General features: G+C 46.6%; 1 protein-coding gene across 3 annotated transcripts in view; it reads left to right on the top strand.

Annotated features, from left to right (window-relative positions):
- KIAA0753 (KIAA0753 ortholog) overlaps positions 1 to 22,775 on the top strand; it is a 206,541-nt gene that overhangs the window by 170,519 nt on the left and 13,247 nt on the right. For all 3 annotated transcript variants that reach the window (XM_063954311.1, XM_063954312.1, XM_063954313.1), the window contains 3 exons: positions 620 to 766; positions 2,770 to 2,848; positions 2,930 to 3,050. In XM_063954311.1, the coding sequence (XP_063810381.1) occupies positions 620 to 766; positions 2,770 to 2,848; positions 2,930 to 3,050 (347 nt within the window). The remainder of the gene's footprint in view (positions 1 to 619; positions 767 to 2,769; positions 2,849 to 2,929; positions 3,051 to 22,775) is intronic.

Here is a 22,775-nt window from a genome sequence, read left to right as displayed (position 1 = left end):
CTGCAGAGTCATCCGCACTCTCCCGCCCGTTTGGGAGCTTTGGTATAATCCCCATGGTCCTTGCGGAGTTCCCAGCATCCACTAGGACGTCAGAGAAAATAAGATTTTACTCACCGGTAAATCTATTTCTCGTAGTCCGTAGTGGATGCTGGGCGCCCATCCCAAGTGCGGATTGTCTGCAATACTTGTATGTAGTTATTGCCTAACTAAGGGTTATTGTTGAGCCATCTGTTGAGAGGCTCAGTTATATTTCATACTGTTAACTGGGTGTAGTATCACGAGTTATACGGTGTGATTGGTGTGGCTGGTATGAGTCTTACCCGGGATTCAAAATCCTTCCTTATTGTGTCAGCTCTTCCGGGCACAGTATCCTAACTGAGGTCTGGAGGAGGGTCATAGTGGGAGGAGCCAGTGCACACCAGATAGTACCTAATCTTTCTTTTAGAGTGCCCAGTCTCCTGCGGAGCCCGTCTATTCCCCATGGTCCTTACGGAGGTCCCAGCATCCACTACGGACTACGAGAAATAGATTTACCGGTGAGTAAAATCTTATTATCCCTACATGCATGATATGTTTATTGTTTTGCTCCTCTGCCATAAACTGACCTCATGTCTTATAGGTTGAGAACTATGTGGACTACTTATCAGGAGACAGTAGGGTTGGAAGCCTGCAGGAAGTGACTCAGTTTCCCGGAAATGAGGATTCACACGTTTTCCAGCAAGGTGATAACTTGGAGGCCATGATCCAGAGAATGGAAGAAATTGAAGTAAGATTTCAACACTCATAGTTTTAATACACACTTCACGTAGAAGCTAAAGTGGAATTTAAACATGCATCCTACAAATTGTGTATGCATCATGAACAGGGATATATATATATATATATATATATATATATATATATTTATATTTTGAGTTGTGTATTTTTGAGAATACAGTATGTCTAATGTTAATTGTATAGAAATAGAGAAGATGGATTTCTTGTTTACAAGTACATTTATATATGTCATATCTCCTAATTTCTCCCATCACAAGTTCGGGACACCGTGCTTGACCAGAAAAGGGGGCATGGCCACGGACCCTTATTTCTGCTTTTTGGGGGCGTGCTTAGCGTTCCCCGAACAGCGTGGCAGCCCCATGCTCCCCTCCCAGCACGGCATCTATCCAGAGATCACTCGCTGCTTTGCAGAGCAGCGGGTGATCAAAGCCTCCCCCAACTGCCCCCCCGCCCACGGGACACTGCTGCCTGCGGGCGGGACAGTGTCCAAATAGCGGGCCTGTCCCTCTGGAATCGGGACAGTTTGGAGGTGTTCAGAGTATGAGAGACTAAACACTAAATAGAGTGCAATAGGGTCAAGGGCTATCTCATCTGGTGCCACATTGGACAATTGACCTTGTGACTGGATCATCATAACAATCAGGCCTGATGTGATCACTATGCCTTATGATGATCCTGTCGTGTTTTGTTATACTCTGACCAGAAGGTAATTTAGCATCTCTCTGATATCTGTGTGTGGTTCAGGGTTTCGGTCATGACGGTGGTCACATGACCGAAAGCGGCATCCCAACAATGAAGATTCTGACTTCGGAAAGGGGTAAGTATTTTTACCCCCTCCCCTAACCTTCTGGGGATGGCCGTCGACATCCCGCCCACCGAGATGCTAAACACATCCCTCTGTGCGTGCTGCTAGCATTACAGATTTTAGGAAATACTGGGGGATATGTGTTGTACCTGCACGGATCGCGCTGGTATAACGATTCCTACTTCGCCTCTTTGCCAAGATGAAGCAGTAGCAACGAGATGTATAAACCTCTCATTTGCCAAAGAGGAGGAATGCTGATGCGCTGTGTCTCCCCTCCTGGCCAACTCCACTGGGCATGTGCGAGATACTGCTACTGTCACAAGATCTCCCGTACAGCCTGGAGACAGAAGCCGCTGCAGACAGTGACAGAGCTGTCTCTGCTGTGTGCATAATTACTGCTGTCTTACATGGGGGAGAAGTGGTATCCGTGCACATAACATGCACTGATACCGCTTCTCTCCCATATCTCCTGGTCGTATATCTACCCCACTGTCCTAAAAGTAAGCCGTGAAATCTATCCTGAGCATATCTTTATGGTGGAATGGAGTAAAAATGTTGACAATGTCAAGCATTGGTAAAACTCTGTCAGGCAGTGTGTCACCATTCTCAGAATGTCGATAGGTGAAATGTTGACATATTGTCAGAATGTCTAAATTAAGTTTAAGCTGCAGGTGGGGGGGTTAGGGTTAAACAGCAGTGGGAGGGGGGCGCAAAAGGTTAAGGCACTAGAGGGAAGGCCCAGGATAGAGATTAAGTTTAGGGATAGGGGAGAAATTCTTTCCGGATCACAGGAGGAGCGCAAGTCTGACCCAGAAGTAACAATCACATGACCGCCGGTACCGAGAAGAGTCTGTTGTAGCTGACTGGTGCAGTTGAGTCACTGCTGGGCCATCAGGGACAATATATCAACATTTCATCAGTGTTTGCTTGATGATTGTCGACATTATGACCAGGTGACCATAGTAATGTGTACATGATGACTGTTGACATAGCATACCACACTCCTATAAAAGACATTCATAGGATTAGTAACAAAACTAATGAGCAAAGTAATTCTACGTAAAGGGCCAGTGGTCTTTCTTTGCATTACATTAGCCTGACTTGGGCTACTATTGCCAAGACGTGAGTGCGATTTTCCTAACTAACTTGTTTTTGTTACCTTTTTTATTAACTGGTTTACTCCCTAGAAGTATCAAGAGGCTGTTCGCCAGAGGTTTACTCGTATAGCTTATGCAGATCCTGAATTCTGGGCGCATGAAGAAAGAGGTTAATAATTAGTCATTTGAATATTGTTCTTTGCAGTGTCTTAGAAATATGTTTTGCTTGATAAGCTGCCTCTCATTACAGAGCGAACGCATGCAACTACAGGTCAGATACTTCAATCTCCTCATCCCATTAGGATCACCAAACCCACAGGACAACGAGAGCCGGTGGTGAGCATCCTCCTGGAGGAGCCTTTTGAAGGAGAGTAAGTAAATAGCTTTTACAGTGATCACTGGGCCTGATGCATAGATAGACCAAAACGCGTTGCTGCATGCAAGCAGCATTGTATTTCTGACCAATTTCAGGGAGGGACATGCAAGAGACGTCTCAGTAGAAGAGACGCCTCCTGCATGTAGCTGCGATCCCAGCACTGTGACTGACCCAGCAAGCTGGCTCTGAACATTGTGAACATGGCTAGCTGAGTAAGCTCCAGCTAACTCCGCTCAATGACGGAAGTGGGGACTCCAAGGCCAGGAAGTGTGCGTAGGCCCCGTTTCTGGGAACTTGCCCTTGGTGTGGGTTTTCAGTTAGCGCATTACTGCACGTGTGCGGCCACGCGATCTGGGGCCTCCAGTAACGGTTGGCAGTGGGCGGAAGCGGCAACAGTAGTAGGACTTACGGAGACGGGACTCCGGAAGTCTCGGGCGGTGTTTACTGTGCATGTGCCAGCGGGGTCAAAGGGTCTTTAAAATGGCGCAGCATACCGGGACGAGCATACACAGTAGTGGTGCTAAGGATTTTCTGTTACTGTTGGAAAAAGCTTTGTGAGTTATCATGGATGAGCCTTCTTCCCAGAAACCTGCTAAAGGCCAGCCGAGGTAAGTCCTCATAGAGGGCTGGTTACTTCTGCTTTTCTTACTAGTTTAGAGAGTTAGTAATTAGGTGTGTGTGTGTGTGTATATATATATATATATATATATATATATAAACAAAGGGCAATCTCTTGGGAGCTTGACCACCACAGATATCTAATGCATATGATATAAATATCGTTTATTCAAACAACATATTACAATATTGTCATATAAACCTCCTTAGCAAGAATAGATGGATCATACATGTTAATTGAATCATAGTCATTTGCAATAATCTATTATATAGTCACTGGATGTTCTCAGTTGTTAGGTGAAGTGGTTACTCTTCGACCCGAAATCACGTGTATGATCTATCCATAAATTCGTAAAAATCCAACGCGTTTCGTCCGTTAGGACTTCATCAGGGGTTAACATCTAGGTGGTTCACAGAAAGAAATACATAAGGTGATGTCTATTAAAAAATAACATTTACAGATCATCTTTTCTTAATTTACATACATACCAAAAGACAGTATTCAATATCCCATCCTGACAAGCCGCAGGGATGGACAATATTCTAAAACGGATAAGGCGTCTGAAAAAACCATCCATATTTGGTATTACTTTAAATGCTCAGTTACAGACAGTAAATATACAAACATATAAAAATCACATAAAAAAACAACATAAAAAACAAGGAAGAACATTGGAGGAGGGGAGAATGAAGATAAGAACCATACGACATAAGTTGGTATCAGGTTTTCTTAAACAGTGTTAAATTAAAAATCAATATATTAGCATAATTGTATACCTATGTTTTTCATCATGTGTCCGGATAATTGATTTAATACACATTAATAGATTGGTGATACATTGACCAAAATGGCGTTTGTTGTAAATAAATGAAATTAACATATTGTATATAGTCAGTTGATTAATTGAAAGTTGAAATACTGGTTGTACATACCAAAATGACTTCATCAATACATGCAATATGTAGAATTGCTGAGATTGTGTTCCTAAAGGGTAGAATTATGAACCCATAAGACATAACGTCCTTAGGACAGATATAAAGGTACTATTGATAAAATCATGTAATTCTACTGAGAATATTGCCTATAGGATAGAGTAATGGATCCATTGAACAGACTGAATAGTCCTATTTATAATAAAATATTGGGGATGTTAACAATATAAGAAAAAATACACAACAATATAATCCACAGCCAATTGAAGCCAGATGTTTCAGCTATTGTGATTTAATCACTAATGATGGAATCTTGTGATCATTAACCCTTCAAATATACTCATGTGCGTCTGTATTGTAAAACCAGTGGATGACAATAATTCATATATGTAAAACCTTTATGATTCAAATTTCATATAAACATGGAAGACCATGCCGAAAAATAGACTGTGTCTTAAATAACCACAATATGTTGCAATGATACATACACACATGAAAAACACAGCCTCATTAAAAAAATGCTGGATAACAGGGAAGACCTTCTAATAGAAATATTTACAGGCCTTTTAATAATGAATGCTTAATTTTCTAATTAACAATGAGTGGACGACATATGCTCACCTTATAGGTGCCACTAATTGGTTTTCACACTCTGGGTGTGACCGAAATGGATCAAAAGGTAAATCCGTGTAATCCCTATGGAGTATGGTAATGATTTATTAGAATGGGAAACTCTAATTAATAACTCTAGGTACAAAAAATAGTAAATAGTAATGGCGAAGAGCTTGCCCCAATGGAATCAGACTTAAATATATGTTAATTAAATATATCATTAAGGGGGTCAAACTGTACTTATTAAATTATATAGATGATTTTTATAATTTGAACTGACTCGTACCAATTTAATACCAAGCCCATGGAAAATATTAAGTAGCAGGCTCACCTTTTAATATATCATATTGGACTTCAACATCAATAGTAGAATAGCAGACCAAATTGATTCATACACTGGTCAATGGAATCCCTATAAGAATGGATATCTACTTAAAATTAAAACAGTCTTCCCAATTTCAGACTAAACCGGATAGATAGGGGACTCACCTTTAGTAGTGCCTCAGGGTTCACCTCACAGCTATAAGTGAGAGTGTACTCTGGGCATCTATATATACCCCCTGCAAGGTTGACATCATTTCCTGTCAATTAGTGATTTCATGTTATTTCCTGTCAATCAATTTGATCAATGTATTCTAATCTTATGTATAGACCTTTTCTAACGTTCATTATGAATTACCCTATGTGTCTTAAGTCCATCAGTGTGTTGCAGATACTATGATTGTGTGGTAAACACTTTAGAAGCGGTTTAGGAGCGCATTACCGAGCGGTGTGCGTTCCACAGCCGCTACTTCCAGTTCCGGCGTGCGTTCCACAGCCGCTACTTCCGGTTCCGGCGGACTTGCGCTATGCGTTCAATGGATGCCAAAAATGCGTTCCACGGACGCTATAGATGTGTTCTATAAATGCCCATATTAATCATGCCACTGTTGTCGGCGCTTCTATAAACGGCCCATAAGACGTTGTTAACTCTATTTATACCTTGGATATTAATATCTCTACAATTTTCCAATGACCACTGAAAATTAGTTATAAATGTCCCAATGACTATTCCATGAATTGGCCCATTATCCACCTTAATTGATGGCGTCCTGTATAGACTAATAGTGTTATATTTTAATGTAGTTTTCTCTAACGTCCTAAGTTGATGCTGGGGACTCCGTAAGGACCATGGGGAATAGCGGCTCCGCAGGAGACTGGGCACATCTAAAGAAAGCTTTAGGACTATCTGGTGTGCACTGGCTCCTCCCCCTATGACCCTCCTCCAAGCCTCAGTTAGATCTTTGTGCCCGAACGAGAAGGGTGCACACTAGGGGCTCTCCTGAGCTTCTTAGTGAAAGTTTTAGTTTAGGTTTTTTATTTTCAGTGAGACCTGCTGGCAACAGGCTCACTGCATCGAGGGACTAAGGGGAGAAGAAGCGAACTCACCTGCGTGCAGAGTGGATTGGGCTTCTTAGGCTACTGGACATTAGCTCCAGAGGGACGATCACAGGTCCAGCCTGGATGGGTCCCAGAGCCGCGCCGCCGGCCCCCTTACAGAGCCAGAAGGCAGAAGAGGTCCGGAAAATCGGCGGCAGAAGACGTCCTGTCTTCAACAAGGTAGCGCACAGCACTGCAGCTGTGCGCCATTGCTCTCAGCACACTTCACACTCCGGTCACTGAGGGTGCAGGGCGCTGGGGGGGGCGCCCTGAGACGCAATAATAAACACCTTGGATGGCAAAAAATGCATCACATATAGCTCCTGGGCTATATGGATGCATTTAACCCCTGCTAAAATACATAAAAAAACGGGAGATAAGGCCGCCGATAAGGGGGCGGCGCCTATCTCCTCAGCACACTGGCGCCATTTTCCCTCACAACTCCGTTGGAGGGAAGCTCCCTGTCTCTCCCCTGCAGTCACTACACTACAGAAAGGGTTAAAAAAGAGAGGGGGGGCACTAATTACGCGCAGTATTAAAGATACAGCAGCTATAAGGGGAAAAACTTTTATAAGGTTATCCCTGTATATATATATATAGCGCTCTGGTGTGTGCTGGCAAACTCTCCCTCTGTCTCCCCAAAGGGCTAGTGGGGTCCTGTCCTCTATCAGAGCATTCCCTGTGTGTGTGGTACATTTGTGTCGACATGTATGAGGAGAAAAATGATGTGGAGACGGAGCAGATTGCCTGTAATAATGATGTCACCCCCTAGGGGGTCGACACCTGAGTGGATGAACTGTTGGAAGGAATTACGTGACAGTGTCAGCTCTGTATAAAAGACAGTGGTTGACATGAGACAGCCGGCTACTCAGCTTGTGCCTGTCCAGACGTCTCATAGGCCGTCAGGGGCTCTAAAGCGCCCGTTACCTCAGATGGCAGATATAGACGCCGACACGGATACTGACTCCAGTGTCGACGGTGACGAGACAAATGTGACTTCCAGTAGGGCCACACGTTACATGATTGAGGCAATGAAAAATGTTTTTACACTTTTCTGATAATACGAGTACCACCAAAAAGGGGTATTATGTTCGGTGAGGAAAAACTACCTGTAGTTTTCCTGAATCTGAGAAATTTAAATGAGGTGTGTGATGATGCGTGGTTTTCCCCCGATAACAACTGATAATTTCTAAAATGTTATTGGCATTATATCCTTTCCCGCCAGAGGTTAGGGTGCGTTGGGAAACACCCCCTAGGGTGGATAAAGCGCTCACACGCTTGTAAGGGCTCTACCCTCTCCTGAGATGGCCGCCCTTAAGGATCCTGCTGATAGAAAGCAGGAGGGTATCCTAAAATGTATTTACACACATACTGGTGTTATACTGCGACCAGCAATCGCCTCAGCCTGGATGTGCAGTGCGGGTTGGCGTGGTCGGATTCCCTGACTGAAAATATTGATACCCTAGATAGGGACAGTATATTATTGCCTATAGAGCATTTAAAAGATGCATTTCTATATATGCGTGATGCACAGCGGAATATTTGCCGACTGGCATCAAGTCAAAGTGCGTTGTCCATTTCTACCAGTAGAGGGTTATGGACACGACACGTCTGTGGTCAGGTGATGCGTATTCCAAACGGCATTTGGAAGTATTGCCTTATTAAAGGGAGGAGTTATTTGGGGTCGGTCTTTTAGACCTGGTGGCCACGGCAACAGCTGGGAAATCCACGTTTGTACCCCAGGTCGCCTCTCAACATGAGAAGACGCCGTATTATCAGGCGCAGTCTTTTCGTGGACAAGCGGGCAAAAGATTCCTCATTTCTGCCCCGTGACAGAGGGAGAGGAAAAAGGCTGCAGAAATCAGCCAGTTCCCAGGAACAGAAACCCTCTCCCGCCTCTGCCAAGCCCTCAGTATGACGCTGGGGCTTTACAAGCAGAATCAGGCACGGTGGGGGGCCCGTCTCAATGAATTTCAGCGCGCAATGGGCTCACTCGCAAGTAGACCCCTGGATCCTTCAGGTGATATCTCAGGGGTACAAATTAGAATTCGAGACGTCTCCCCCTCGCTGTTTCCTAAAGTCGGCTTTACCGATGTCTCCTTCTGACAGGGAGACTGTTTTGGAAGCCATTCACAAGCTGTATTCCCAGCAGGTGATAACAAGGTACCCCTCCTGCAACAGGGAACGGGGTATTATTCCACACTGTTGTGGTACCGAAGCCGGACGGCTCGTTGAGACCGATTCTAAATCTAAAATCTTTGAACACTTACATACAGAGGTTCAAATTCAAGATTGAGTCACTCAGAGCAGTGATTGCGAACCTGGAAGAAGGGGACTACATGATGTCTCGGGACATCAAGGATACTTACCTTCATGTCAAAATTTACCCTTCTCATCAAGGGTACCTCAGGTTTATGGTACAGAACTGTCACTATCAGTTCAGACGCTGCCGTATGGATGGTCCACGGCACCCCGGGTCTTTACCAAGGTAATGGCCGAAATGATGATATTCCTTCGAAGGAAGGGAATTTTAGTTATCCTTTACTTGGACGATTCCCTGATAAGGGTAAGATCCAGGGAACAGTTGGAGGTCGGTGTAGCACTATTTCAGGTAGTGTTGCGGCAGCACGATTGGATTCTCAATATTCCAAAATCGCAGCTGGTTCCGACGACTTGTCTTCTGTTCCTAGGGATGATCCTGGACACAGTCCAGAAAAAGGCTTTTCTCCAGGAGGAAAAAGCCAGGGAGTTAGCAGAGCTAGTCAGGAACCTCCTAAAACCGAGCCAAGTCTCAGTGCATCAATGCACAAGGGTTCTGGGTAAAATGGTGGCTTCCTAAGAAGCAATCCCATTCGGCAGATTCCACGCAAGAATTTTCCAGTGGGACCTGCTGGAAAAATGGTCCGGGTCGCATCTTCAGATGCATCAGCGGATAACCCTGTCACCAAGGACAAGGGTGTCCCTCCTGTGGTGGTTGTAGAGTGCTCATCTTCTAGAGGGCCGCAGATTCGGCATTCAGGACTGGGTCCTGGTGACCACGGATGCCAGCCTGCGAGGCTGGGGAGCAGTCACACTGGGAAGGAATATCCAGAGCTTATGGTCAAGTCTGGAGACATCACTTCACATAAATATCCTGAAGCTAAGGGCCATTTACAATGCTCTAAGCTTAGCAAGTCCTCTGCTTCAAGGTCAGCCGGTGTTGATCCAGTCGGACAACATCACGGCAGTCACCCACGTAAACAGACAGGGTGGCACAAGAAGCAGGAGGGCAATGGCAGAAGCTGCAAGGATTCTTCGCTGGGCGGAAAATCATGTGATAGCACTGTCAGCAGTATTAATTCCGGGAGTGGACAACTGGGAAGCAGACTTCCTCAGCACGACCTCCACCCGGGAGAGTGGGGACTTCACCCAGAAGTCTTCCACATGATTATAAACCGTTGGGAAAAACTCGACAAGTATTGCGCCAGGTCAAGGGACCCTCAGGCAATAACTGTAGACGTTCTGGTAACACCGTGGGTGTACCAGTCAGTGTATGTGTTCCCTCCTTTGCCTCTCATACCCAAGGTACTGAGATTGATAAGATGGAGAGGAGTAAGCACTATATTCGTGGCTCCGGATTGGCCAAGAAGGACTTGGTAACCGGAACTTCAAGAGATGCTCACGGAGGATCCGTGGCCTCTACCTCTTAAGAAGGGACCTGCTCCAGCAAGGACCCTGTCTGTTCCAAGACTTACCACGGCTGCGTTTGACGGCATGGCGGTTGAACGCCGGATCCTGAAAAGGCATTCCGGATGAAGTCATCCCTATCCTGATCAAAGCCAGGAAGGATGTAACCGCAAAACATTATCACCGCATTTGGCGAAAATATGTTGCGTGGTGCGAGGCCAGTAAGGCCCGACGGAGGAAATTCAACTGGGTCGTTTCCTACATTTCCTGCAAACAGGAGTGTCTATGGGCCTGAAATTGGGGTCCATTAAAATTTCGGCCCTGTCAATTTTCTTCCAAAAAGAACTAGCTTCAGTCCCTGAAGTTCAGACGTTTGTAAAAGGGGTACTGCATATACAGCCTCCTTTTGTGCCTTCAGTGGCACTTTGGGATCTCAATGTAGTTTTTGGGTTCCAAAAGTCACATTGGTTTGAACCACTTAAATCTGTGGAGTTAAAATATCTTACATGGAAAGTGGTCATGCTGTTGGCCCTGGCCTGGGCCAGGCGCGTGTCAGAATTGGCGGCTTTATCCTGTAAAAGCCCTTATCTGATTTTCCATTCGGACAGGGCGGAATTGAGGACTCGTCCTCAGTTTCTTCCTAAGGTTGTTTCAGCGTTTCACCTGAACCAACCTATTGTGGTGCCTGCGGCTACTAGGGACTTGGAGGACTCCAAGTTGCTAGACGTTGTCAGGGCCCTGAAAATATATGTTTCCAGGACGGCTGGAGTCAGGAAAACTGACTCGCTGTTTATCCTGTATGCACCCAACAAGCTGGGTGCTCCTGCTTCTAAGCAGACTATTGCTCGTTGGATTTGTAGTACAATTCAGCTTGCACATTCGGTGGCAGGCCTGCCACAGCCAAAAATCTGTAAATGCCCACTCCACAAGGAAGGTGGGCTCATCTTGGGCGGCTGCCCGAGGGGTCTCAGCTTTACAACTTTGCCGAGCAGCTACTTGGTCAGGAGCAAATACGTTTGTCAAATTCTACAAAATTGATACCCTGGCTGAGGAGGACCTGGAGTTCTCTCATTTGGTGCTGCAGAGTCATCCGCACTCTCCCGCCCGTTTGGGAGCTTTGGTATAATCCCCATGGTCCTCACGGAGTCCCCAGCATCCACTTAGGACGTTAGAGAAAATAAGAATTTACTTACCGATAATTCTATTTCTCGTAGTCCGTAGTGGATGCTGGGCGCCCATCCCAAGTGCGGATTGTCTGCAATACTGGTACATAGTTATTGTTACCAAAAAATCGGGTTATTGCTGTAGTGAGCCATCTTTTCTAGAGGCTCCTCTGTTATCATGCTGTTAACTGGGTTCAGATCACAAGTTGTACGGTGTGATTGGTGTGGCTGGTATGAGTCTTACCCGGGATTCAAGATCCTTCCTTATTGTGTACGCTCGTCCGGGCACAGTATCCTAACTGAGGCTTGGAGGAGGGTCATAGGGGGAGGAGCCAGTGCACACCAGATAGTCCTAAAGCTTTCTTTAGATGTGCCCAGTCTCCTGCGGAGCCGCTATTCCCCATGGTCCTTACGGAGTCCCCAGCATCCACTACGGACTACGAGAAATAGAATTATCGGTAAGTAAATTCTTATTTCTCTGACGTCCTAGTGGATGCTGGGACTCCGTCAGGACCATGGGGAATAGCGGCTCCGCAGGAGACAGGGCACAAAATTTAAAAGTTTGACCACTAGGTGGTGTGTACTGGCTCCTCCCCCTATGACCCTCCTCCAAGCCTCAGTTAGGTTTTTGTGCCCGTCCGAGCAGGGTGCAATCTAGGTGGCTCTCCTAAAGAGCTGCTTAGAAAAAGTTTGTTAGGTTTTTTATTTTCAGTGAGTCCTGCTGGCAACAGGCTCACTGCAACGAGGGACTTAGGGGAGAAGAAGTGAACTCACCTGCGTGCAGGATGGATTTGCTTCTTAGGCTACTGGACACTAGCTCCAGAGGGACGATCACAGGTACAGCCTGGATGGGTCACCGGAGCCGCACCGCCGACCCCCTTGCAGATGCCGAATAGAGAAGAGGTCCAGAAACCGGCGGCAGAAGACGTCTCAGTCTTCATGAGGTAGCGCACAGCACTGCAGCTGTGCGCCATTGCTCTCCGCACACTTCACACCAGCGGTCACTGAGGGTGCAGGGCGCTGGGGGGGGCGCCCTGGGCAGCAATGTAATATACCTATTCTGGCTAAAATATATCACATATAGTCCCTGGGGCTATATGGATGTATTTAACCCCTGCCAGGTTCCAAAAAAACCGGGAGAAGAAGCCCGCCGAAAAGGGGGCGGGGCCTATTCTCCTCAGCACACAGCGCCATTTTCCTGCCCAGCTCCGCTGCAAGGAAGGCTCCCAGGACTCTCCCCTGCACTGCACTACAGAAACAGGGTAAAAACAGAGAGGGGGGGGCACTTATTGGCGATATTTATAATATTTGAGCTGCTATAAAGGGAACACACTTATTAAGGTTGTCCCTATATATATTTATAGCGCTTGGGTGTGTGCTGGCAAACTCTCCCTCTGTCTCCCCAAAGGGCTAGTGGGGTCCTGTCTTCTATCAGAGCATTCCCTGTGTGTCTGCTGTGTGTCGGTACGTGTGTGTCGACATGTATGAGGACGATGTTGGCGTGGAGGCGGAGCAATTGCCTGTAATGGTGATGTCACCCCCTAGGGAGTCGACACCAGAATGGATGGCTTTGTTTATGGAATTACGGGATAGTGTCAGCACGCTACAAAAGTCGGTTGACGACATGAGACAGCCGGCAAACCAGTTAGTACCTGTCCAGGCGTCTCAAACACCGTCAGGGGCTGTAAAACGCCCTTTACCTCAGTCGGTCGACACAGACCCAGACACTGACACTGAATCCAGTGTCGACGGTGAAGAAACAAACGTATTTTCCAGTAGGGCCACACGTTATATGATCACGGCAATGAAGGAGGCTTTGCATATCTCTGATACTGCAAGTACCACAAAAAGGGGTATTATGTGGGGTGTGAAAAAACTACCGATAGTTTTTCCTGAATCAGAGGAACTGAATGAAGTGTGTGATGAAGCGTGGGTTACCCCAGATAGAAAACTGCTAATTTCAAAGAAGTTATTGGCATTATACCCTTTCCCGCCAGAGGTTAGGGCGCGCTGGGAAACACCTCCTAGGGTGGATAAGGCGCTCACACGCTTATCAAAGCAAGTGGCGTTACCGTCTCCTGATACGGCCGCCCTCAAGGATCCAGCTGATAGGAGGCTGGAGAATACATTAAAAAGTATATACACACATACGGGTGTTATGCTGAGACCAGCAATCGCCTCAGCCTGGATGTGCAGTGCTGGCGTGGCTTGGTCGGAGTCACTGTCTGAAAATATTGATACCCTGGATAGGGACAGTATTTTACTGACTATAGAGCAGTTAAAGGATGCATTTCTTTATATGCGAGATGCACAGAGAGATATTTGCACTCTGGCATCAAGAGTAAGTGCGATGTCCATATCTGCCAGAAGAAGTTTATGGACGCGCCAGTGGTCAGGTGATGCGGATTCCAAACGACATATGGAAGTATTGCCGTATAAGGGGGAGGAATTATTTGGGGTCGGTCTATCGGATCTGGTGGCCACGGCAACGGCCGGAAAATCCACCTTTTTACCCCAGGTCACCTCCCAGCAGAAAAAGCCGCAGGCTTTTCAGCCGCAGTCCTTTCGTTCCTATAAGAACAAACGAGCAAAAGGACATTCCTATTTGCCCCGAGGCAAAGGAAAGGGTAAGAGACTGCAACAAGGGAGGCCATTCACAAGCTGTATTCTCAGCAGGTGATAGTCAAGGTACCCCTCCTACACCAAGGGTACCTCAGGTTAGTGGTCCAAAACTGTCATTATCAGTTTCAGACGCTGCCGTTTGGATTGTCCACGGCACCCCGGGTCTTTACCAAGGTAATGGCCGAAATGATGATCCTTCTTCGAAGAGAAGGCGTCTTAATTATCCCTTACTTGGACGATCTCCTGATAAGGGCAAGATCCAGAGAACAGCTGGAGGTCGGAGTAGCACTAACCCAAGTAGTGCTCCAACAACACAGGTGGATTCTGAATTTTCCAAAATCCTAACTGATCCCGACGACACGTCTGTTGTTCCTAGGGATGATTCTGGACACTGTTCAGAAAAAGGTATTTCTACCGGAGGAGAAAAGCCAGGGAGTTATCCGATCTAGTCAGGAACCTCCTAAAACCAGGAAAAGTATCTGTGCATCAATGCACAAGAGTCCTGGGAAAAATGGTAGCTTCTTACGAAGCGATTCCATTCGGCAGATTCCATGCACGAACTTTTCAGTGGGATCTGCTGGACAAATGGTCCGGATCGCATCTGCAGATGCATCAGCGGATAAAATTGTCCACAAGGACAAGGGTGTCTCTGCTATGGTGGTTGCAGAGTGCTCATCTGTTAGAGGGCCGCAGATTTGGCATACAGAACTGGGTCCTAGTGACCACGGATGCCAGCCTGAGAGGCTGGGGAGCGGTCACACAGGGAAGAAACTTCCAGGGCGTGTGGTCAAGCCTGGAGACGTCTCTTCACATAAATATACTGGAGCTAAGAGCAATCTACAATGCTCTAAGCCTGGCAAAACCTCTGCTTCAGGGTCAGCCGGTGTTGATTCAGTCGGACAACATCACGGCAGTCGCCCACGTAAACAGACAGGGCGGCACAAGAAGCAGGAGGGCAATGGCAGAAGCTGCAAGAATTCTCCGCTGGGCAGAAAATCATGTGTTAGCACTGTCAGCTGTGTTCATCCCGGGAGTGGACAACTGGGAAGCAGACTTCCTCAGCAGACACGATCTGCACCCGGGAGAGTGGGGACTTCATCCAGAAGTCTTCCACATGATTGTGGTCCATTGGGAAAGACCAATGGTGGACATGATGGCGTCCCGCCTCAACAAAAAACTGGACAGGTATTGCGCCAGGTCAAGAGACCCTCAGGCAATAGCTGTAGACGCTCTGTTAACACCATGGGTGTACCAGTCAGTGTATGTGTTTCCTCCTCTGCCTCTCATACCAAAAGTACTGAGAATTATACGGCAAAGGGGAGTAAGAACGATACTCGTGGCTCCGGATTGGCCAAGATGAACTTGGTACCCGGAACTTCAGGAGATGCTCACGGAAGATCCGTGGCCTCTACCTCTAAGACGGGACCTGCTTCAGCAGGGACCGTGTCTATTCCAAGACTTACCGCGGCTGCGTTTGACGGCATGGCGGTTGAACGCCGAATCCTAAGGGAAAAAGGCATTCCGGAAGAGGTCATCCCTACCCTGGTAAAAGCCAGGAAGGAGGTGACTGCACAACATTATCACCGCATTTGGAGAAAATATGTTGCGTGGTGTGCGGCCAGGAAGGCCCCGACGGAGGAATTTCAACTGGGTCGATTCCTACATTTCCTGCAAACAGGATTGTCTATGGGCCTCAAATTAGGGTCCATTAAGGTTCAAATTTCGGCCCTGTCGATTTTCTTCCAGAAAGAATTGGCTTCAGTTCCTGAAGTCCAGACTTTTGTAAAAGGAGTACTACATATACAGCCCCCGGTTGTGCCCCCAGTGGCACCGTGGGATCTTAATGTAATTTTGGATTTTCTCAAATCCCATTGGTTGAGCCACTCAAATCGGTGGATTTGAAATATCTTACATGGAAAGTAACCATGTTACTGGCCCTGGCTTCAGCCAGGAGAGTGTCAGAATTGGCGGCTTTATCGTATAAAAGCCCATATCTGATTTTCCATTCGGACAGGGCAGAACTGCGGACGCGTCCTCACTTTCTGCCTAAGGTGGTTTCAGCGTTTCACCTGAACCAGCCTATTGTGGTGCCTGCGGCTACTAGCGATTTGGAGGATTCCAAGTTGCTGAACGTTGTCAGAGCATTGAAAATATATATTTCAAGGACGGCTGGAGTCAGAAAATCTGACTCGCTGTTTATACTGTATGCACCCAACAAGCTGGGTGCTCCTGCTTCTAAGCAGACGATTGCTCGTTGGATTTGTAGCACAATTCAACTTGCACATTCTGTGGCAGGCCTACCACAGCCTAAATCTGTCAAGGCCCATTCCACAAGGAAGGTGGGCTCATCTTGGGCGGCTGCCCGAGGGGTCTCGGCATTACAACTCTGCCGAGCAGCTACGTGGTCAGGGGAGAACACGTTTGTAAAATTCTACAAATTTGATACCCTGGCTAAGGAGGACCTGGAGTTCTCTCATTCGGTGCTGCAGAGTCATCCGCACTCTCCCGCCCGTTTGGGAGCTTTGGTATAATCCCCATGGTCCTGACGGAGTCCCAGCATCCACTAGGACGTCAGAGAAAATAAGATTTTACTTACCGATAAATCTATTTCTCGTAGTCCGTAGTGGATGCTGGGCGCCCATCCCAAGTGCGGATTGTCTGCAATACTTGTACATAGTTATTGTTACAAAAAAATCGGGTTGTTATTGTTGTGAGCCGTCTGTTCAGAGGCTCCTACGTTTGTCATACTGTTAACTGGGTTCAGATCACAAGTTGTACGGTGTGATTGGTGTGGCTGGTATGAGTCTTACCCGGGATTCAAAATCCTTCCTTATTGTGTACGCTCGTCCGGGCACAGTATCCTAACTGAGGCTTGGAGGAGGGTCATAGGGGGAGGAGCCAGTACACACCACCTAGTGGTCAAACTTTTAAATTTTGTGCCCTGTCTCCTGCGGAGCCGCTATTCCCCATGGTCCTGACGGAGTCCCAGCATCCACTACGGACTACGAGAAATAGATTTATCGGTAAGTAAAATCTTATTTTTTTAATTAATTGTGTATCAATTTCTACTTATTTTAATGTAGTTTAATTGTTTATCAATCATTACTTATTGATTAATTATTTATTGTTGGAATTATAAGCGCTAATCGCTGTGCTAATCAAATAGTGCTGATTCACTCTATATTGCACCCAATTAATTAATTTATTTATACGTACTTAACGTTAATTAAATAGTGCTAATTATCGTTTATAGATTAAGTGCTAACCCAAAAACTTTTATCTAGTGCCCGGATTACTAATTAGTAGTGCCAATTTATAGTGAGCTAATAAATTATATCTATTTAATTTTATTATTAATTATTTAATTGAATTTTTATTAAATGTGCTGATCCTAGCGCATACATCCTACATTGCCTGTGCCATACTTGTTAACTCAGTGCTATCAGTACAAAACTGATCCTTAGGTGTGGAATAGCAATATTCGATAATATGTATATTTTTTAATAATAAGGTGCTCATTTACTATTGATAGTGCTTCCCTTCAGTTTCATCACGCTGGATTACAGCGTTACCCATTATTGCAGTATGCAATTTGTATAAATTCAATAGATGAACACTGGTTACAGTGCTGAATGCATACAATGCTGACCTTATTAATATATCAATGAATAAGTGCTGACCAAATGTTAAATACCTCATAATTAGACACTGATGGTCATAACTGATTGACTGCTACATTATATAAATTGCTTAAATTTAAATATGGAACTAAGAACTATAAATATAATCTAATAGGTGCTAAGAACGGACAGTGGTACCTAAATCCATACGTATTATCTAAGGTTCTAATATTTGTTAACTCTCTTTCTGCGAGATACTCTGGGTTCCACAGGGCGCCCACCCTGGGTGCCGGGTAACTACAGCAGGAGGCTCCAGTTTTCTTTTTGTCAGGCACACACGACGGGGGCTCTCCGGGATCGCGTGGCCGCGCTTCGGGAGGTGGCAAGTGGGTCCCGGTCCCGGTCTTTATCGCGATCCGGCGCGGTCAGTGGGAGGCGGGCCGCGCGCGCTGGCGGTGGACACTGTGGCAGTACAGGCAATCCCACTAGATCACCAAGGCATAGGACAGGTCAGGTTTTCTCTCTAAACCATTTTATTAGAGCACGCAGTACCCGGTGGTTTTGCCAGGAGGGGGATAGAGCTTGGACCTGAAGCCCCTCCCCAGCCCCAGGGTGCCATTTTCTGCAAATGTTCCCGCCATGGAGCTGCATATCTGTCTCTCCCTCACTCCCTGGCAGTGTCTGCGGCGCCATTATCCCTCAGCTCACTGTTCCTGGGAATGCTTGGGCAAATCCTCCTATGTAAAGCCGCTTGGTTGTTAGTGCTGTGACTTTACAAGACACTTAAGTATACTACCTGCCTTTTTTAGTCAGTGTTAGTTAAGAACGAGTGCACTTAGTCAGGGTTTCCTAGTACAATTACCCTGTGATATACATCCAGTTCTTACTGTGTACTGTTATATCTATTGTTATATAGCTGTGTAAGCTAGTCCAGTGCAGTATTATTGTTAGTAATAACCACTGCATTGTACAAACTGTGACTATTTGTGTGTGCATTTGATAGCTGAGTGGTGTCCATTTCGTGTCTTTCACTCAACCTGCTATCCCTATATTCTATAACCTGAGGGGGCTTGGTGCGTCAGGTTTTATCTAATATAGGATTTTCACAAAGATAAACTGTATTACGTATTTTTCTCTGTGATTTAGTCACCATATCTCTCCTTTATCTCTGCTGGTGCTGACTACACTGCGCAGGGGTTTGGGCTAGAGGTATTGTGCTGCTGATAAATTGTACTGTGTTACCTGATTCTGCAAGTTATATCATGTCTGCTTCTGAGGGTAATGGTTCTGGGGCTGAACACACTGCCGGTGTTGCTGAAGCCGCAGATACCTATGAGGAGAATATAGCAGCTTTGTGCTCTGGTTCTGGAGGCTCCTTGCCCCCGAGTGGGACGGTAGCAACGGGGGCAAATAATGACCCGCCGTGGAGGCGCTTTTTCCACGCTTCTGCATACGCTAGTTCATAAACTAACACCCCCTTTGGGACCCCCAATGCCGGTGCAACCGTTTGGGGTCCCTGCAGCTAACCCGCCGTGGGCGGACGATTTATCTGCTCAATTGAAGAAGTTGAACTAGTCCCTGACTACTAAAAAGTCTGACCGTCGCTCGCCTACATCCAAGGGGTCCTCTAAGCGAGCGCTTGTCTCCTCACAATCCACTGCTGTCACTGACACCTCGTCGGATGAAGACGGCACTTACACTGACCCCACAGGTTCTGACTCAGATACGGCTGATGGGGAGGGTAGTTCACATGTAGATGTTCCTGATCTTTTGGAGGCTATTAAGTTAATTTTACAGATTACGGATGATCCCGAGCCATCCGTTCCTCCTAAGAAACCAGATAGGTTCAAGCATCAGAAGGTGATTAATCAAGTTTTACCTCACTCTGACCACCTAATTGATATACGTCAGGAACCCTGGGAAAACCTGGGTACGAAGTTTGTGCCTCCAAAGAAGATGCTGGCTCGCTATCCCCTCGCGCCGGAGTTGTCTAAGAATTGGGAAACGCCTCCTCCAGTGGACTCACATGTGGCTAGGATGGTGGTTTCCTCAGCTTTACTGGTCACCACCGTCACGTCTCTAAAAATAAGAATTTACTTCCGATAATTCTATTTCTCGTAGTCCGTAGTGGATGCTGGGGACTCCGTCAGGACCATGGGGAATAGCGGGCTCCGCAGGAGACAGGGCACATCTAAAAAGCTTTTTAGGTCACATGGTGTGTACTGGCTCCTCCCCCTATGACCCTCCTCCAAGCCTCAGTTAGGTACTGTGCCCGGACGAGCGTACACAATAAGGAAGGATCTTGAATCCCGGGTAAGACTCATACCAGCCACACCAATCACACCGTACAACTTGTGATCTGAACCCAGTTAACAGTATGATAACAAAACGAAGTAGCCTCTGAAAGATGGCTCACAACAATAGTAATAACCCGATTTTTGTAACAATAACTATGTACAAGCATTGCAGACAATCCGCACTTGGGATGGGCGCCCAGCATCCACTACGGACTACGAGAAATAGAATTATCGGAAGTAAATTCTTATTTTCTCTAACGTCCTAGTGGATGCTGGGGACTCCGTCAGGACCATGGGGATTATACCAAAGCTCCCAAACGGGCGGGAGAGTGCGGATGACTCTGCAGCACCGAATGAGAGAACTCCAGGTCCTCCTTAGCCAGAGTATCAAATTTGTAAACTTTTACAAACGTGTTCTCCCCTGACCACGTAGTTGCTCGGCAAAGTTGTAATGCCGAGACCCCTCGGGCAGCCGCCCAAGATGCGCCCACTTTCCTAGTGGAGTGGGCCTTTACAGATTTAGGCTGTGGCAGGCCTGCCACAGAATGTGCAAGTTGGATTGTGCTACAGATCCAACGTGCAATCGTCTGTTTAGACGCAGGAGCACCCATCTTGTTGGATGCATACAATATAAACAGCAAGTCAGACTTTCTGACTCCAGCCGTCCTAACTATATATATATATAAATATATTTTTAGGGTCCTGACAACGTCTAGTAACTTGGAGTCCTCCAAGTCCCTAGTAGCCGCAGGCACCATAATAGGTTGTTTCAGGTGAAAACCTGACACCCCCTTAGGAAGAAAACTGGAGACGAGTCCCAGTTCTGCCCTGTCCGAATGGAAAATTAAATATGGCTTTTATAAGACAAAGCCGCCCATTCTGACAATCGCCTGGCCGAGGCCAGGACCAACAGCATGGTCACTGTCCATGTGAGATATTGGTCAACAGCATGTTCACTTTCCATGTGAGATATTTCAAATCCACAGATTTGAGCGGTTCAAACCAATATGATTTTAAGGAATCCCAACACTATGTTGAGATCACACGGTGCCACTAAAGGCACAAAAAAGGGGTGTATATGCAATACTCCCTTGACAATCTGGACTTCAGGAACTGAAGTCAATTCTTTCCGGAAGAAATTCTACAGGGCCGAAACTTAAAACCTTAAAGAACCCCAATTTTAGGCTCAAAACACTCCTGTTTTCAGGAAGTGTAGAAATCGACCTAGTTGAATTTTCTTCGTGGGGCCTTCCTGGCCTCACCCACGCAACATATTTTCACCACATGTGGTGATGACGTTGTGCGGTCACCTCCTTCCTGGCTTTGACCAGGGTAGGTATGACCTCTTATGGAATGCCTTTTTCCTTCAGGATCCGGCATTCAACCGCCATGCCGTCAAACGCAGCCGCGGTAAGTCTTGGAATAGACATGGTACCTGCTGAAGCAAGTCCCTTCTTAGCTCCCCAGGCCCTTAGTCCTCTGTGAGCATCTCTTGAAGTTCCGGGTACCAAGTCCCTCTTGGCCAATCCGGAGTCACGAGTATAGTTCATACTCCTCTATGTCTTATAATTCTCAATACCTTGGTTATGAGAAGCAGAGGAGGGAACACATACACCGACTGTTACACCCACGGTGTTACCAGGACATCCACAGCTATCGCCTGAAGGTCTCATGACCTGGCGCAATACCTGTCCCGTTTTTTGTTCGGGCGGGACGCCATCATTTCCACCTTTGGTCTTTGCCAATGGTTCACAATCATGCGGAAAAACTTCCCTATGAAGTTCCCACTCTCCCGGGTGGAGGTCATGCCTGCTGAGGAAGTCTGCTTCCCAGTCGTCCACTCCCGGAGAGAACACTGCTGACAGTGCTATCACATGATTTTCCGCCTAGCGAAAAATCCTTGCAGTTTTTTCACTGCCCTCCAGCTTCTTGTGCCGCCCTTTCTGTTTACGTGGGCGACTGCCGTGATGTTATCCCACTGGATCAATACCGGCTGACCTTGAAGCAGAGGTCTTGCTAAGTTTAGAGCATTATAATTTTGCTCTTAACTCCATCTATGTGGAGAGAATTCTCCAGACTTGATCACACTTTCCTGGAAATTTTTTCCCTGTGTGACTGCTCCCCAGCCTCTCAGGCTGGCCTCCGTGGTCACCAGCATCCAATCCTGAATGCTGACTCTGTGGCCCTCTAGAAGATGAGCACTCTGTAATCACCACAGGAGAGACACCCTTGTCCTTAGATATAGGGTTATCCGCTGATGCATCTGAAGATGCGATCCGGACCATTTGTCCAGCAGATCCCACTGAAGAGTTCTTGCGTGAAATCTGCCGAATGGAATTGCTTCGTAATAAGCCACCATTTTTACCAGGACTCTTGTGCACTGATGCACTGACACTTTTCCTGGTTTTAGGAGGATCCCGATTAGCTCGGATAACTCCCTGGCTTTCTCCTCTGGGAGAAACACCTTTTTCTGGACTGTGTCCAGAATCATCCCTAGGAACAGTAGACGTGTCCTCGGAAAAGCTGCGATTTTGGAATATTTAGAATCCACTCGTGCTGTCGTAGAACTATTAAAGATAGTGCTACTCCGACCTCCAACTGTTCTCTGGACCTTGCCCTTATCAGGGAAGCGTACCAGTTTCTTTTAAGAAGAATCATCATTTCGGCCAATACCTTGGTAAAGACCCGTGGCGCCGTGGACAATCCAAACGGCAGCGTCTGAACTGATAGTGACAGTTCTGTACCACGAACCTGAGGTACCCTTGGTGAG

This window comes from Pseudophryne corroboree, chromosome 2 (genome assembly GCF_028390025.1).
Source record: "Pseudophryne corroboree isolate aPseCor3 chromosome 2, aPseCor3.hap2, whole genome shotgun sequence".
Lineage (NCBI taxonomy): Eukaryota > Metazoa > Chordata > Amphibia > Anura > Myobatrachidae > Pseudophryne > Pseudophryne corroboree.
Note: the sequence above shows the minus strand (reverse complement) of the source record. Positions and strands in the feature narration are given on the sequence as shown.